This window comes from Canis lupus, chromosome 7 (genome assembly GCF_003254725.2).
Source record: "Canis lupus dingo isolate Sandy chromosome 7, ASM325472v2, whole genome shotgun sequence".
Lineage (NCBI taxonomy): Eukaryota > Metazoa > Chordata > Mammalia > Carnivora > Canidae > Canis > Canis lupus.
The window spans coordinates 72,949,009-72,966,451 of record NC_064249.1 but is presented as its reverse complement, the minus strand read 5'-3'; the positions used below and the strand labels follow the sequence as shown (position 1 = coordinate 72,966,451).

Below are 17,443 nucleotides of genomic sequence, written 5' to 3'. Positions count from 1 at the left end.
TTTTTCAATTAAGAAACTGGAAATACGTTGGATTGACAATCTCACAAATACATTATGATTGAACCAAGTATTTCATTCCCATTCACTGAATATTGTAAAAGCTCTAATTTTCATTATGCAGCAAGGGTATTTTGGAGACTATTCTGATTGTGATAGATAGCATTATAGGTCTTGTGCACATACTTTAAGGTTTTTAGCAGCATTTGTGATACAATGGCATTCCCCTAAATAAAATGCAATTATTCTATTCCATGACTGAAACAATATTTTGCCAAATTAAACACAATGGATATTAATGAAACCATTAATTCTACATGAGATTTCAGGAACTGTTATTTTTCACCTGCTTTCCCATATTTTCTAACTTTCCCTCAAAGTGTATGCATTATATTAAGAAAAACAGACATCCGTATTGAAGTGGAAACAATGCTAAAGAGGCAGTACAAGAAACCATGTCAGGACAGAAGACTGAGAGCACACCACTCAACAATCACTCAGAATTAGAGAAAGGTGTGTATTGTTATAAGAACAGCTGCAAATGGCACTGGAAACCACTAAGGTGTCCTAATAACAAGTAAGAAATTCTTGGAAGTTCCTGGGAAGTAAAATGTAAACAATTTATTTTGAAATTATACAGAACTTAGCCTAAGAACAGCATAAAACAACACTGCTGGCAAGGAAAGGGTAAATCTACAAAAAGCAAACATACAAACAACCAAGTAAGCTCAGTGTGAAAATTTCAAAGAGCAGGAATGGGCTTTAGCTCAATGGCCACAATAATTTATGATAAAGTGTTTCTTCAGTGGAAGGACTATAAAGACCTCCCAAAGGCTCTCTTTACACTGAAGAGCAGGCAGCAGCACTGTGGTGAAGTGAACCACCTGCCTTGGGAAGTCGTCCAGGGTTGAGATCAAAACACATCTCAATATCAGATTATTCTGGACCTCCATGAAAGTCAAGGAAGGAAGAAAAAAAGGAAAACATCAGTTTTGTCTTGGATAGCAAGAAATGAAGTCATTCAACTCTTTCCCTTTGTTATGTGCTCGTGTGTGTGTGTGTACATGTGCACATGAGCGTGCATACTCACCCATACGTACAGTTAAACGAACTTCCATTCACACACTGTTCACATACCTTACTGACTTACACAGTGCCCCAAATCAGCCCTCTTATTCAATAAAGAATCCTTTGGGAAAATATCTATATCATGGCAGAGAAATCATATAGCAACAACAAATCCTAAGTCATTGATGAGTCAATTTATCCCATTAATAAATATAAATCAATCACCAAAAACCATCCATTGGAGAAAATTAATGTAATGAAAAAGCCACTCATGGCCAAAAATCACCATTCTAAAAAAGTACAGTGATAAACATTTCGGGGAAAAAAAACGAGGTAAGGGAAAAGGCTTAAAATAATTTCAGAGAGATTTGAGAAGATATTATAACATAAATCAGGACTACCACAATAAAGGGGAAGTCAGTGAAAAAGAAGGAGTTCTTATGAATTAATGGTATGACTACTGAATTAAAAATCAGTAGAGGCTAAATTATAACCACTCATGGCAAAAATGAGCATTAGGAATCTACTAAATGATGTAGATAAAATCTAGCATACAGAGCAGATAGGAAAAAAGACAAGGAAATATAACAGACAATTTGAGAACTATGTGAGTTTAACATGAAGGCAATGAAAGGGAGAATAGAGAAAATGGAAATAATAAAATAATTAAAGAAATAATGAAAAGAGAATGCCTGGTACTGAAATAAAAGGAACCTTCTTCAGAAACGAAAAACTAAAAAAAAAAAAACTAAAAAAAAAAAAAAAAAAAAGAAAAGAAACGAAAAACTACATGTTCATCATAATTTTTAAAAAAGATGTCAGGGGCACCTGGGTGGTGTGGTCAGCTGAGCATCCGATTCTCAATTTCTACTCAGGTTGTGATCTCAAGATCATGAGATCATGCCTTGTGTGGATCTCCGCGCTCAGTAGTCTGCTTGGGTTTCTCTCTTCCTTTGTCCCTCCCTACAACCTCTCCACCCACAAACACATGCACTTGAGCTCTCTCTCTCTCTCTCTCTCTCTCTCTCTCCCAAATATATAAATACATAAACCTTTAAAAACTAATAAAAATAAAAAAATAGTTTTAAAGAAAGGATGTCATATCCTGATGACAGTTCAGGGCTCCAACACTAATGATATATGTAAAAGGCTTCCAGAAATATAAAAATGAGAGAAGGATACAAATAAAGGAATAAGATTTAGAAAGACATCAAACTTCTCAACATTAACATTATATGAAAAAGCAAAGAGATTAATATTTACACATTTCTGAAAAAATAAATATGTAGGGTCTAGCACTCACCAATTTAGGATTTAAGCTTTTTTTTGGATATGAAAAATTTAATAACCACAGATATTTCTTTCCAGATTTGCTCAAAGGATAAAAGGCACAATCTGCTAAGATGTAACATTTTGTAAAATATATGATTATGCAAATTAATGTTTGTACTATTCTCTGTAGTCACTCTACTATGTTAGCCCTCACCGTAATCCTGGGAAGAAGAACAGTACTTGCTTTTTCATTCTAGAAACTGGCCAGTAATTCAGAGGTAGGGCTGGAACGAAACTTTAACGTTCTCTGCTGTCTCACTGCAAGATTTCTTCACATGTGTTTGGCACCAAATATGCCCCTTTATTCACCTTTAAAAGGTGATAATGCCTTCAGGGAACTGAAATACACAAAATAGTGATAAAAGGGAAAAGAAACCAAATAAGCCTAGACTAATTATGAGAGTCCATGGCCAGGGTGATGTGTTGGGGGTGGTATATAAGACTTCAAGTAAAGCTCACTTTTCCATTCTGCCTTGACAACTGGTAAAGGTGGAAGAATAAGTGGTCTAATTACAAGCTCCCCTCCTACTCTACTCCCTCATATAAGCTCCCCTAGACAGACAATGCTCCTTATCCAGGGGACCAGAAACAATTCCTGCTTATCCCTGAGTAATGGGCTTTGGTTCCCTGTCAGCTGGTGGAATTATTCAAACAAGCCAATCATATCTTCCCGTGGGAACTAAAGGGTACTTCACTCTACAAAGCCTGCTTCCTACAGCCCCTGGTTATTCACTCTGTTCCCAAGTGCACCCAATGTGTGGCTTTGTGCAGTGTCCTCCTCCCCAGGCTGTGAGAACATGTGATAATAAATTGCTACTGATGTTGTCTGTCCATTCTTGAGTGTCAAGCCACCCCTATAACGCTAGCGTGGGAATCACTCCCTAACCCACAGGGTGAAGAGGAGGCAATCAAAATAGTGGACAGAGTCAGCTAGGAAAAGGCTGATAGAAATCCACTATTTGAGAACACTCGTATATACTCTGCATGCCCCTCCTCTGGCTGGTCTGAAGGAATAAAGAGCAGAGAGGAATCACAACTTGAATCAAGAGTCTTGGTTGGAAGTAAGGTATGTAAGACTCCCTACAATGCAGGAGCAATCTAAAACCTGAGGACACTTGCTGCCGATTCAACAGAAAGAGTAAAGACTTCTAACTAAATGGAATTAATACTCTTGTGAGAAAATAATGAAATCAGAAAAAAAAAAAAAAACAAACCTAGTGACAAAATTTATAAAACAGGATTGCTCACAGCCTGGATGACCACATTCCACCTCCAGAACTTGACCTACCCTCAAGAAACAGAGAACACAACAGAAACTGGCCACATCCAAACCTTTAAGCAAAATTTGGAAGGAACTAAGAGCTAGCCTGTGTTGGGACATTTTTTAAAGAGACAGAATGTCCCACGTAAAATATGAGTAAGATGAAATTAAATGATATAGAAACTAAAGATCATTATTCATTAGATCAAGGAAGAAAAAAAAAACTAGAGTTCAGGAGAAGGTAACATAAAAGTCATAGCAGAGGAAAACCTCTCATAGTAAATTTTCTGCTGTCATGAGTCCAAGTGGAGGCAGATGTCAGTAAGCCCAAGTCCTTCTATGTCTCCTACTCTGGGTGCATCACTTCAGTAAGAGGAACCAGGCCTTATGCCAAGTGGTACAGGTAATGGCATGGGATTCATCTCACAAAGAAAAAAGCCTTCTACTGCGATCATGTCCTTGGCAGTTATGAACTCAGGTTAGCACTCTTTGAATCTCTGTACTACAATAGACAAAGTAGGTTCTGATGAAATGTGTTTACTTCCTGTACTAGATAGTGTACTTTTCCCCATTTACTGTTACACATTTAAGATGCTACAGTGCTGTCTCCCATAAAATATTTACAATGAGAAAATAACTGAAATGCCAAAGTATTTCTTATATCGAGAATTAAATCAATATTGAAAGATACATGCAGAGCAGCATAAGACATCCCATTAGGTGCTCAGCAAAAAGAACAAAAGTTTAGCTGATGACCTCCCTGACATGTTGACTTCTGGCTTGGGCTGGAACTGTAGCTGTGGTTTTGTTACTGAGGTGCAGACAGGCCACGTAGTTGTTTGTGGATTAACTAATTAATTATTTATTCCTGAGTTTAAGAGTCTCTGTCTTCTTTGTTATAAGGCAAGTAGGCATTTCACTCAAGTTTTCCTGGCTGCCTCAAAATAATTCCTTTTACTAGCCTCCTTACTCTTAAGTCCCATTGCTTTATCTTACCAGTTGCCCATTTCTGCAAGGAATGGCTGATATCCCTTCTTCATCCAGGGTCACATCCAAAAGAGGAATTGGTATACAACAAAAATCATCTGGCTATTAAGAAAAATGAAAGTGCATTTTTATTCAGGGTAATTGTGCGTTTAATTATGTATTCTGCAAAATATGTGTACATTCACACAGATTTGTGGAGAGATCCACAGAGCTGACTGCTGTGCACCAACACTGAGAGTCTACTACATTTAGGCATAATGATAGCACTGGTCTCTGTGGACAATACTATTAACTGTTTACTCCAAACCCAATCACCAGGCTTCCTTGAAAGGATCCTGATTTTTTTTTTCGGGGATTTTTGTGTCCAACTAAAAAAAATTGTTGAATTCTTAGGTTCTCTTGCAGCTTAGATGATCACATTACATTTCTGGGCAATTAAAGGTAACTGGAATTCTACAGAGTAATATTTCCAGGAAACTAAGGTCAGAAAGACAAGTCCCAGGAATGGCCAGGAACATGAATATAGTGCTAAGAGTGGCCCAACAAACTTATAAGCAAAAGGATGAAGGATATATAGGAATGACAAAATAGAAAGCTAGAAGGAAGACGGATTCATGCTAAAGCAAAGGAACACCTACCTTTACTTCTTCCTAAGGAGAGAAAAATAAATCCGTATTTGTATAACTCATGATCTCTTGGGTTTTCTGTTACATGAAGTGAAATGTGTATATAGGCAATATAATTGTTTTTAAAAACAGGGTGCATGATGGGGCTCCTGAGTGTCTCAATCAGTTGAGCATCCATCTATTGATTTTGGCTCAGGTCATGATCTCAGGGTCATGCGATCGAGCCCCATACTGGACTCTGAAAATTTTTATGATTTATGAATGTATTCTCTCTCAAACAAACAAACAAATAAATTAAATAAATAAATGCAGGGTGCATGACTATATTTACGCAATATGTCAGTCCCACCCTTGACTAGTTGTTTATCAATTACAAAACTGGAAATAAATTAGATTGACTGTGTTGCTTGATTGAATGTGTTACTGAGAAACATTTGATTCAGATCTTCAGAAACAAATGTATTTGGGCACTGAAATTCTGCTGATGATGAATAGTAGTACTGTAGTCTTTGTATTATGTATCCAGAGGCTGATTTAGTGTATAATAGCTCTGCTAACACAAGGGTTAAATATTCTATTCCTTTATGGCTAGAATTCCTCTGAAAATTATATTTATTGGATATTTAATTAAATCATAAAATTTTATTTAGTCCTATAGAAGCAGTCATTTTTTTTACCTTGCTTGCCCATATTTTCCAGTAAAGATTATGTACTATTTTTATAATAATAAGGAAAAACACATTTTTTGGAAGGAACAACTAAATACTACTGAAGAATCAGCATAGGAAAATTGGATCAAGATAGCGAAATTCACATACCACTTTCTCCTCCCCCACCAAATCACTGAAAGTGTCAAAAGAGATACCTTCTTCAAAGAGTAGATCTAGAAACCACTAAAGATTTCCATTAGCAGAACAGAAATTGTTGGATGTTCCTGGAAGATAAAAAGCAAGCAAGAATGGTTTGATAAGGGTAGAGGAAAACCTCAGCCTGAAAAAAGCTACAAAGAAAAATGTGTAGAAGATAAATGCTGATCTAGAAAAAACACATATCCAGTATGAGAGTAAAAAGAACAGCAAGGCCTCCCCAATTCTGAAGACAGTGGCCAGAGTAACTGAAGAATGTTTTTCTGAATAAAGAGGCCAGGAAACCTTCCCTCCTTCTAATACTAAACAGCAGGCAGCAGCTAAATGTGATTACAGGATAAAACCCAACAAGTAGTGACAAAATGAGTGCCTGCCTTAGAGGTGGGAGGGGAGTTGTCCTAGTGTAGCGGTCCTGGACAGAAAATTAAATTGCCCTTCACTGGAACTTTCTAAAAGAATATAGATAGAAGTAAGACAGAAGTATAAAAAAGGAAGCCAGGTTTGCATGAAAAGCAAATAAATTATAGTTCTTTAGGATTATCATTACTTTGGCACTGATACCGTATTCGTTTGCCTTAAAGTGAAGTGTAACAGCTGACTGTCCACTCACATAGGCCAAGAGTACATCCACTAGGAGAGTTTCAGGAAGAAAATAAGTCTACATAAGTCTGCATAGGAAACATACAGTCTTTACCTATACTCAACAATCAATCCATCAATCAACCTAGTCCTCCATTAATAGTAATCAACTCCAATGATCAAAATCAACCAAATAGGGATGCCTGGGTGGCTCAGCAGTTGAGCATCTGCCTTTGGCCCAGGGCGTAATCCCAGGATCCGGGATGGAGTCCCACATGGGGCTCCTTGCAGGGAGCCTGCTTCTCCCTCGGCCTGTGTCTCTGCCTCTCTCTCTCTGTGTCTCTCATGAGTAAATAAATAAAATCTTAAAAGAAAAACAACCAAATAATAGTAATGTAATGATGCCAAAAATAAACAGATGACCCTGAAAAAAAAACAGTAATTCAAGGAAAAGACCACTTTGGAATTTAAGGCTTAATTTAGTACATGGAGAATACAAAGAGGCTCCTGCAGCCAAGGAACAAGAGTAGATCATTAAAATACAGAGGAAGTCAGGGGAAAGGAGAGGCTTCAGGAAATTAACAATATGGCTATTAATTTTTTAAAAAATTAATGAAAGCCTGAAGTATTGATACCACTATGGGCAAATTACTGTTATATTAAAAAAAATTGTTGAAGGGAGAGCCAAGAATGCAGAACAAACATACACACAATAAAGCTTAGAGAACAAGAAAGCATTTAAGAGATACTGAGGTTCAATCTAAACAATGTAACAGTCATCTAACAGGAGTTCCAGGAGATAAGTGAGAAAAAGAAGGGAATAAATGCTGGTTTTAAATGTTAGAAGACAATATGTAGAACCTAAAGAATGAATGAGCTCTCATATTGAAAGAGCTCACTTAGCAATGACCAGGATGGATGTTTTAAAAAGGTAAAACTGGTAAAATTGCAGGGTTCCAATAATAAACATAAGGTTCAAAAGGCTTCCACATCTGTATACAAAGGAATGATCTGTAGAGATACAGTGCTTTCCCACAGCCAACAGTGCACGAAAGAAGACAATAGATAAGTATCTCCAAAATTCTAGAGGAAAATTATTCTCAGCATGGGGTTCAATGTGCAAAAAATTAAGAAAAGACTACCAAAATCTACATATTTGTCTTTTAAATTACTAAATTTAAATCTTCACAAGGTAAGTTCACTGAGTCAGATTCCTACGTCTAAGATTAATGCAAACTCACCTTATGAAACCCATGATGTTAAATCATTAAGAAAGTGAAATGGAAACTTCAGGTGACTGTTTTATTAATGCACATAAATTATGACAAAGAAAGAAAGAAAGAATAGTAGAGAATGGGGAGTGGGAGAAACAGAGAAACACACACACACATAGAGACAGAGAAGGAAGAAGGAAGAGAAGCACACAAAGAGACAGACCAGGACAGGCAGGTACTTTGGGAAAGAGAAGGAGGGAGGGAGAAATTGATATTTATGCTGTCAAGTTCAGATAGGAAACTTAAAAGGTTCAGGTACATTTCTAAGAAACTTCCAAGTCTACTTACTTGTAGAAGCAGATGTTGAATTTTTGAGGAAGAAAATCCATGAAGATGTTTATCAGGCCTGATATAATTGTATATATACCATTTTTTTTAAAGCTAACTTTATGTGGTTTTTTACGTTTTTGATGAAGAACAATCTGAATGCTGAATCTGCATATACAATGCCAGGCTTTCACTGATTTTCAAATCCTAAACTTCTCAGGATAGCACAAGACTTCTACTCTCTGGAATATATGGACTTCCTTTCACCCACAACCACTCTCCCCGCTACACATTCATTCTCTATTCACTCTGGAATGGAGCTTCAGCATCAAGACTGGAAGAGAGAAGACGACGATGGGCAGGAGAAAGAACACTCAGGGCCATTCCCCATGCCCACAACAAACGTGGTCCTCTTTCTGCCTTTGCTGGAATTAAATACCAGTTTTCTGTACCTGCATGTTATGGAAAAATAAAACACTCTTCATTCATTTTTATGCTTAAAGCCCCAATCAATAAGTGCCCACTTTACATTTCCCTTCAGGATCTAAGTAAAAGAGGGAGGAACACTGTTTCTTTTTTCTTTTTTTTCTTTTTTTTTTTTTTTTTGGTACGTGACTAGAAGTCCAAAGTTTTGGAAAACCTAAAGATACCTGTCTGCATCTTCTTGAGTACCTGCAAAATTCAGAGAAACTATAGATACTGTCCTATTTTGGAGTTTGCTGGGGAAGAGCAAAAAATCTTAGTTTGAAGTAGCTGGAAATAGAAATGGGAAAGGAAGCATGTAGACCAAGTTCTTAGGACTCTCCTGAAATGATCTGGGAGATAAATGTGAAATGACTCAGGGAATTTAAATCAGCAGGGTAAACCTTACCAAAGAAAAGGTTGGCCAGGACTCACACGGCCTAAAGCCCTTGCCCTAGTTGTGGGTGTCACTTTTACTCAACTACAACTATAGAAAATCTCGCCTTCCACAAAGATACAGGTTTCAACTAGGATGAAAGTTGGAAGACCACAGAATTAAATGCACTGCCACAGTACATAATTTTGTACAATATAAGGTTCTCGAACTGTACTACTCAATACATTAGCTATAATCCATATGTGGCAATTTAGGTTTAAATCAATTAAGATAAAATAAAATTAAAATTTCAGTTCCTTATTCTCACTAGCTACATATAGGACACACACTGGCTGTCCCTATTGCACAGCACAGAAATCATTTCCATCACTAGAAAGATCTAAAGGACAGTGCTATTCTAGGGCATTATTAGCACAAATGCAACAGTTAACTTGGAAATATGAGCTACCCTGGCAACAACTCAGTGTGATTAATATATCTAAGAGAAGATATGACTTACAGATAACAACCTAAAGTAACTCAAATTGGAGGTGCCTTCAACCAAGCCTGCTACCCAATGTCCTTGAAGTTTTAATTTATGTCATTATTGGTGTTACATTTAAAAGGTAAGAAACATAAATCTGAATGATTAACTTAACTTGCCCCAGGCAACTATCTGTAACTACAGCACAATATCAAGTTTCTTTTTTTTTTCCTACATACTAATTATCCCCAAAGTTCCAAGAATTCTGTCTGCGTAGAACCTAATATAGGATCTTGCACATAGAATGTATACAGTAATACTGGTTGCATCAGTGATGCAGTCATTGGTTTCAATGATGCAATGAGTGAAGAAATAAATGAGTGGGAAGGCAGAGCTAACAGTAAAACAGACAAAGCAATAGGTAAACATGACCAACAGCCTCAGAAGTAAAGCTGTGGCCATGGAATTGGTAAGGGTAAGCTGGAATTTCAACCAGGCATTTCTCAGAAAACATGTGATGCTTCCCTTATGGTTTTCTGAATCATTCTCTTGCCCACTTAATTAATGCTGGTATCTTTCACTTTCTACCATTTAAATTTGTTTGAAAATAAAGGCTACCCTACTCAATCTCCCACTCTAACCTCTTTAAAACTAACCAGCTGAACTTGCTTAGAATACTTTGGACCTATTTCTCTGTCCAGAGAATTTCCACTCAGTGCTAGATTAAGTAAATGCTCTGTGTAATCTATCCATAAATATTTGCTCCATTACCAATAAGTTATTCTCCAACTCAACAAAGAAGGGAATAAACTTAGTGTTGAGAGAGACTGCTATAGGGGGGACAAGGAATGATTGCCTAAGTTTCAAATCTGCAAAATTTTGCACTCTGCTGTATGCTTTAGTTGTCTCTAAAAGAGACAAGATGACCAGCTTTTTCTAATATTTTTTTCATATTCTCCTCCAGCCAAAAATTTTAAGCCATGTTCATTACTTACAGGAGATTCGCTGACTCCAAAGATATCTCTGACATCCCGAACAGATTGTTTGTTCTTTTTTCTCATGGTTTGAGTATAAGTATTATATCTCTTTTTCACGGCAGCTGCTTGGGTTCGAGTTAGCGTAGAGAGCAAGGCTTTGCCATCCTCTTCTTCATCACCCGAAATCAAGGTCGATAAACCCACATCTTGCAACCACTCGGCTTCAAGTTCTCCTTCTGAAAAATAACATTACCAAGAAAAGGTTAGAACATTCTGCATTTGGTTAGATGATGTGTATATCTAAGGCCTCTGCATATCAGTGAGTAGGAAGTGTCAGTAAACACTATACTAAGGTCATCTTGGACCCTGAAGATATCCTAAGTGAAATAAACCATACAAAGATGAATACCATATGATCTCACTTCTATGTGAAATCTTAAAAAAAAAAAAAACACATACACACACACAGGCTTATAGATTCAGAAAATAGATTGGTGGTTGCCAGAGGTGGGAGGTAGGACGTAAGTGAAATAGGTGAAAGGAGCAAAAAGTACAAGCTTCCAGTTATAAAATAAGTAAGTCATGGAGATGTAATGTACGTGTTGTGATGGTAATACTGTACTGTATATTAGAAAGTTGCTAGGAGAGTAGATCTCAAACACTGTCATCACAAGAAAAAAATCTGTAACTATGGTGATAGATGTAAATTAGACTTATTGTGGTGACGATTTTGTAATGTACACAAATACCAAATCATTATGTTGTACACATGAAACTAATAATATGTCATATGTGAGTTATACCTCAATTAGAAAAAAAAAAAAGACCATCTTTTTTTCCGGAGTAATCAGAGTAATCCTATAGAAATAAATGAAAAACCAGTATATTTTTTTAAAGATTTATTTATGTATTTGAGAAAGAGAGGGTGCGTATGAGTAGGGGGAGGGGCGAGAGAGAGAGAGAAAGAAAAGCACACTCCTTGTCAAGTGCACATGGATGGAGCTTGACACAGGGTTCAATCCTATGATCCTGAGATAATGACCTGAGCCAAAATCAAGAATCAGACACAACCAAATGAGCCACCCAAACACCCCGTATGATATTTTTTAAAGAAGTCAAATTTTAAAGTATTTTCTTTTTTTTTAAAAATTTTTTTTAATTTTTATTTATTCATGATAGTCACACAGAGAGAAAGAGAGAGAGGCAGAGACACAGGCAGAGGGAGAAGCAGGCTCCATGCACCGGGAGCCCGATATGGGATTCGATCCCGGGTCTCCAGGATCGCGCCCTGGGCCAAAGGCAGGCGCCAAACCGCTGCGCCACCCAGGGATCCCTTAAAGTATTTTCTAGGAGAGTAAGGTTAATTGGTAAATTTACTAAGGTGATTTTCTTTGCCAGAGAGTTAGATATAAGCCATATCTGGACTTCGATTCTCAAACAATGATGAAATATGAATATTTAAACTAAAACTGTAATAGAAAAAGGGTGGTTTCGTAGTACAGGAAAGGGTTTTTTAATCACTCAAATGTTGGTTCAAATCCCAATGCAAACATTTACTGGGTGAATGGCTTTGGAAAATTTTTAGATATCTCTAGGCTTCAGTCCTATTGGCAAAATTGAGGTATATAATGAGATGTATTAGGTTGCTATGAGAATTGTTTTATCAATTTATTCATGAGAAATGGCAAACAGTCTGGAACAGAGGATGAATTCAATAGATATTCATACTCTCTTGCTTTTCTCCATAGTCTGAACATTAGGTAATCTTTACTTTTTTTTCCCAGAAGGCAATTAAAAAAATTTGAAATTCATCTAATGAGGGTTAATTGCTATTATAAATTAGGTGTGCAGAAATAATTTTAAAAATTCAGAATAACAACATTAGGTAACATAAAATCCACTACAGATACATTTCTGGGAATTATGCTAAACAGGCACTATCTAAATAGATTTGTTTAAAGAGCAGATTAGATTGATTTGTAAATAGCCTGTCAAGTCATAAGTCCAAGACTCTCGGGACTCTGCTTACATTATTGCATCACTGGTATACGAACAAAATCTTCTAAACATACTTTACAGGTCCAATTTCTTAGCTAAGCAATCTTTTCTCTGCAATCTTGTTTCTATTGTTCATTTCCTTTATAAGCTATCCCTTTAACAGAAAATGCAAAGGTAAACATAAGCTTACTAACCCTAATCTAAAATAATAAACCTTTTAAATTAGTGAGTTATGACTGAAATCTTCCTTTACTTAAGCCTTAGATAAGATTTTCACTTTTTAAGACAAAATTTACAAATGTAGTTTAATATTAAAATTTTAAAAATTGGGACACCTGGGTGGCTCAGTGGTTGGGTGCCTGTCTTTGTTTCAGGTCGTGATCCTAGGATCTCAGGATCCGGGATCGAGTCCCACATTGGGCTCCCAGCATGGAGCCTGCTTCTCTCTCTGCCTACGTCTCTGCCTCTGTCTCTCACTCTGTGTCTTTCATGAATAAATAAATAAATCTTTAAAAAAAAGTTTTAAAAATTAGATTTTTCCCCTCCACCTCTATAAACAGTAATCAAATAATAGATCCATGAAATATGAATATTTAAACTAAAACTGTAATAGAAAAAGGGTGGTTTCGTAGTACAGGAAAGGTTTTTTGTTGTTTTTTTTTTTCAGGAAAGCAGTTTTTTAATCACTCAAATGTTGGTTCAAATCCCAATACAAACATTTACTAGGTGAATGGCTTTGGAAAATTTTTAGCTATCTCTAGGCTTCTATTCAAAGAATAGAAGGAAGGAGAAATTGTGGAGTTAACATATGCTAGAGGTGAGGATAGTCTAAATCCTTGTACTCAGACTACAGAATCTGTAGAATATACATTTTTCATAGGAAAGAAAAATGTCGGAGTAGAGATCAATGTTACTTCTGTAACAATACTAAATTATAGAGATCACAATCCTGGGTCCATGACTCCAATTGGTAAATATATAACTTTCACATAGAACACGTCTTTGAATTTCAGCTCCATACATCCAACTACCCTCCCAACATCTACTTGACTCTATTAATAATATATCAAACTCAACATGTTCAAATCTGAACACATGTTCTTCATTCCCAACTCTAGACCTCTTTCAGTATTTCACATTTCAGTAAATGAAACCCACCCCCATCTATCTAATTCAGCAAAAAAAACTTTGGGAACATTATTGACAAATCCTTCTTTTACACATCAAAACCAATACATAACCAAGTCCTTCTGATATTAGTTCCTTATTATTTCTAAAAAATTTCCCATTTTATTTATCTCTTCTGCTCTGACCCTGGTCCAAACTACCAAAATCTCTCACCTGAACTGCTGCAGTTGCCTCCTAGCTGTTCTTCCCATTCTGGACTCCCTTTCCAACCCATTCTCCATATTGTAACTAATTTAGACCTTTCCAAATGCAAATACTAAGGCTTTCTCTAAATTAATGAAACAGTTCTTCTTCACTCTTGAGATTAAGATTAAACCCTTAACATCTCCCACAGGCCATGAAGCTGCTAACCTTCCTATCCACAGCTTGTACCAGGCTCTCTTCACTCTCTTCTCTCTAGCAGTACTGGCTTAAATTTGGTTCTTCAAAAGCCCCATGCTATATTTTGTTACAAGGCCTTGGACATGCCAGTCCTTCTATTTGGTCCCCTAATTATAGGCCATTCAATCTTTCAGATCTCAGTTCATATATTTATTTCTCAATGAAGTCTTTTTTTTTTTTTCCTGAACACTTCAGTCATGGTCAGGTCCTACTGTTTCCCATCTTAAACCTGCTGTGTGTCTTTTCCTTCAAATAATTTTCCCCCAAATGTATAACTAGATACATCTAGTTATATCATTTCATTCATTATTTTCTTTCCTCCTAGATTATTACCTCCAGTACAGCAGGAAACATTTCTGCCTTTGTTTATAACTCTAACATCAACATATTACAATGTCTATTGAACTAATTAAATCCCAATTTAAATATATAATTATTCTAAGAAAATGAATGAAAAACATCAACTTTCAAAAATGACTGTACCTATCATACATACCATTCTGTACTGAAAATCCACCAGCTTAGTAGCTTTGTTAGAGAAAAATATCAGAAAGGGAATAAAATCTTCCAATAAAGGTAGAGTAGCCTGTATAAAAATAACAGTTCTGTGTACAATTATGAACTCTGAACTACATACTTAAAATAACCATTCAAGAGTAATGAAGAAGAACCAAGTGTAGGCAGAATTTTGATACAAGAAAATGTACTGTATGAGATTTGCATCTTTTGTAGATGCAACTGAAGTCATTTTCCTATCCTTACACTAGAGTGGATAGAACACAAACAGAAAACCACAGTCTAATAATAGAAGAGTCAGAGGATAGAGTATGGGATAACTAAGATTTCTGGAAAGTGAGAGGCATACTCCTGTTAGGAGGGAGCCCCATCAGAGAGGGCTCTAGAATCTGTGCATAAACTCTCATTAAGTCCTTAACTAAACATTAAACCAAAAAGATATATGTGAAACTCCAGGCATCCTATTGAAAAATAGTAGCCAAAAGGCTAAAATAAATTAACCAGGCTGCATAGTGCAGAAAAGATAGTGTTGGGAGAATGAGTACAACCAAGTTAACCACTAAAACTGAAATTAACTCCATTTGGAGGAAGATAATGGGATACGGTCTCTGAAACATATTAACAGCATTATAATATTACATTACCAAAGATGTACACTAGGGTATTTAAAAAAACAACAAAAACAGGACTAATTTGTCAAGAGAAAGGGTGATCAACAGAAAGTACCTCTGAGATGATTCTGATGTTGGACAAAGACTTTAGGAAAAGATTCTTATGAGTGAATAAAGAATTTCAGCAAAGAAAAAAATATAAAAAGGAAACTAAAAGAAGCAATGTAAATTATAGAACTAAAATTAAAATACATTTTTAAAAACTTGCTGAAAGGGCCTAATAGTGTATTAAGGACTTTAATAGAAAGGGCTGGTAAACTTAAAGATTACATCAATAGGAATCCAATCTGAAAGACAGAAAAGTATTTTTAAATATTTGAGACCAAGTGACCTGATGGGAATGTTAAGTATAATGTATATATATATATATATATATATATATATATATATATGTATATAGAGAGAGAGACTTTCAGAGAAGAGAGACAGTGGGGCAGAAAAAAAAGTATTTGAAGAAATAATGTCCAAAAGTTTCCAAAGCTGCTGAAAAACCAGCTAGCTTAACTAATACCAAGTAGCTTACATACAAAAGAAACTGCACTTAGGCGTCTTCAAGACAATCTGCTAAAAACCAAAGACAGAAAATCTGAAAGCAGTCTAAGACAAGAGATTACATATAGGGGAACAAAAATATGAAGGCACTGACTCCTTATTAGAAACAATGGGGGTCAGAATATAGTAAGATGATATTTAAAACAGCCTGAATGAAAATAAAAACCTGTCAACCACTAATTATATGTCTAACAAAAATATCCTTCAAGAACGAAGGTAAAATATTCATTAACACATGAATAAAAACTAAGAAATCTATTGCCTGCAAAATTGCTCTATAATATATGCTAAAGGAATCTCTTTAGGCTAAACGACAAAACATCAGATGGATACCAGATATACAAAAAAGAAGTAGTGGAATGTTAAAAGTGCAGATACTGATTTCTTTAAAGGACATATGGCTACTTCCTCCTCCCCCGAAATTAAGTCTTGAAGCCTAAAGACATTACTCAATGCACAGCAAGGTAGGTGTTCATGCAGAGGAGTAGGGTAGACTGCCATGTTGGGAGTCCAAGTAGGATGAGCAGGACAAGAATGAAAAGGAGAGGAAATTGATAATATATAGAGGGATTATCAAATAAATATATATGTTTAAGACAGTGGAAGCCAGTTTGCTTTCTAAGAAGGGAGTCACAAATATGGAAAGGGAAGAACAGAATTAACCTAGTGGTATTAGACTGGAATGAAGGTATAAATATGAACTCATATATATCATTGGCTTTACTTATGGAAATATAGATGTAAATGTTTATACACTACATTGTATATATCAGTATACACTGTCTATACAGTGCATACATGTATGTGTGTGAGAGTATGCACACATATACGCACATGTACATCTATAATTAGGCACATATATACCTATATATTCCATAGCTATTCTATAGCTATTTCTCAGATCAAATATAGAATACTTTCCATATGAAAATAAATGATAGCAGAAGATAACCCACTAACAACTCACTAAATAAACCAAGAGCCCATTCTGATATAAAGAAATAATTTGATAGTTTGATATAAAGTGGAGTATTTACAGTTCCAAAGAACCCTCCACGAAAATATGTACTGATCACAAAGATAAAAGGAGTAACTTTACATGGAGAAACCTTGTATATACCACCTGAAGTAATTCAAGTGGACATCACTATTAACAAGAAAATCAAAACTGTATGCCATCTGATAGGGTGCAATAAAAAGAACACAGCATCATGACCTGCCAAAAATATAGAACATGAATCTGAATCACCAGGAAACATCAGACAAATCCAAACAGAGGAACTTTATACAAAATAGGCTGTAATTTTCAAAAGTGTCATGGTTATAAAATCAAAGAAAAACTAAGAAATTATTCTAGACTGTAAAGCATCAAAAGAAACATGGCCATTAAGTGCAACAAGTGATTCTGAACCAGATGATTTTGTTATAAAAGGTAATAAAGGAAATACAACAACATTAAAATTCAGTCTGAGGACCGGATAACAGCAATATACCAAAAATAATTTTTTGATTTTTTTTTTGATTTTTTGATTTTAACAATTACACTGTCATTATATAGAGGATGGTTACACACACACACAC

The 17,443-nt window shown here is 35.7% G+C and overlaps 1 protein-coding gene across 20 annotated transcripts in view; it reads right to left on the bottom strand.

Annotated features, from left to right (window-relative positions):
- The window catches only part of ARHGAP28 (Rho GTPase activating protein 28), a 258,329-nt gene that overhangs the window by 72,426 nt on the left and 168,460 nt on the right, over positions 1-17,443 (bottom strand). For 17 of the 20 annotated variants that reach the window (XM_049112917.1, XM_049112916.1, XM_049112912.1 and 14 more), the window contains 2 exons: positions 10,575-10,792; positions 4,655-4,747 (listed from right to left, as the gene is read on the bottom strand). In XM_049112917.1, coding sequence (XP_048968874.1) covers positions 4,655-4,747; positions 10,575-10,792 — 311 coding nt within the window. The remainder of the gene's footprint in view (positions 1-4,654; positions 4,748-10,574; positions 10,793-17,443) is intronic. The other 3 variants (XM_025429481.3, XM_035718717.2, XM_035718719.2) reach the window with 1 other exon arrangement.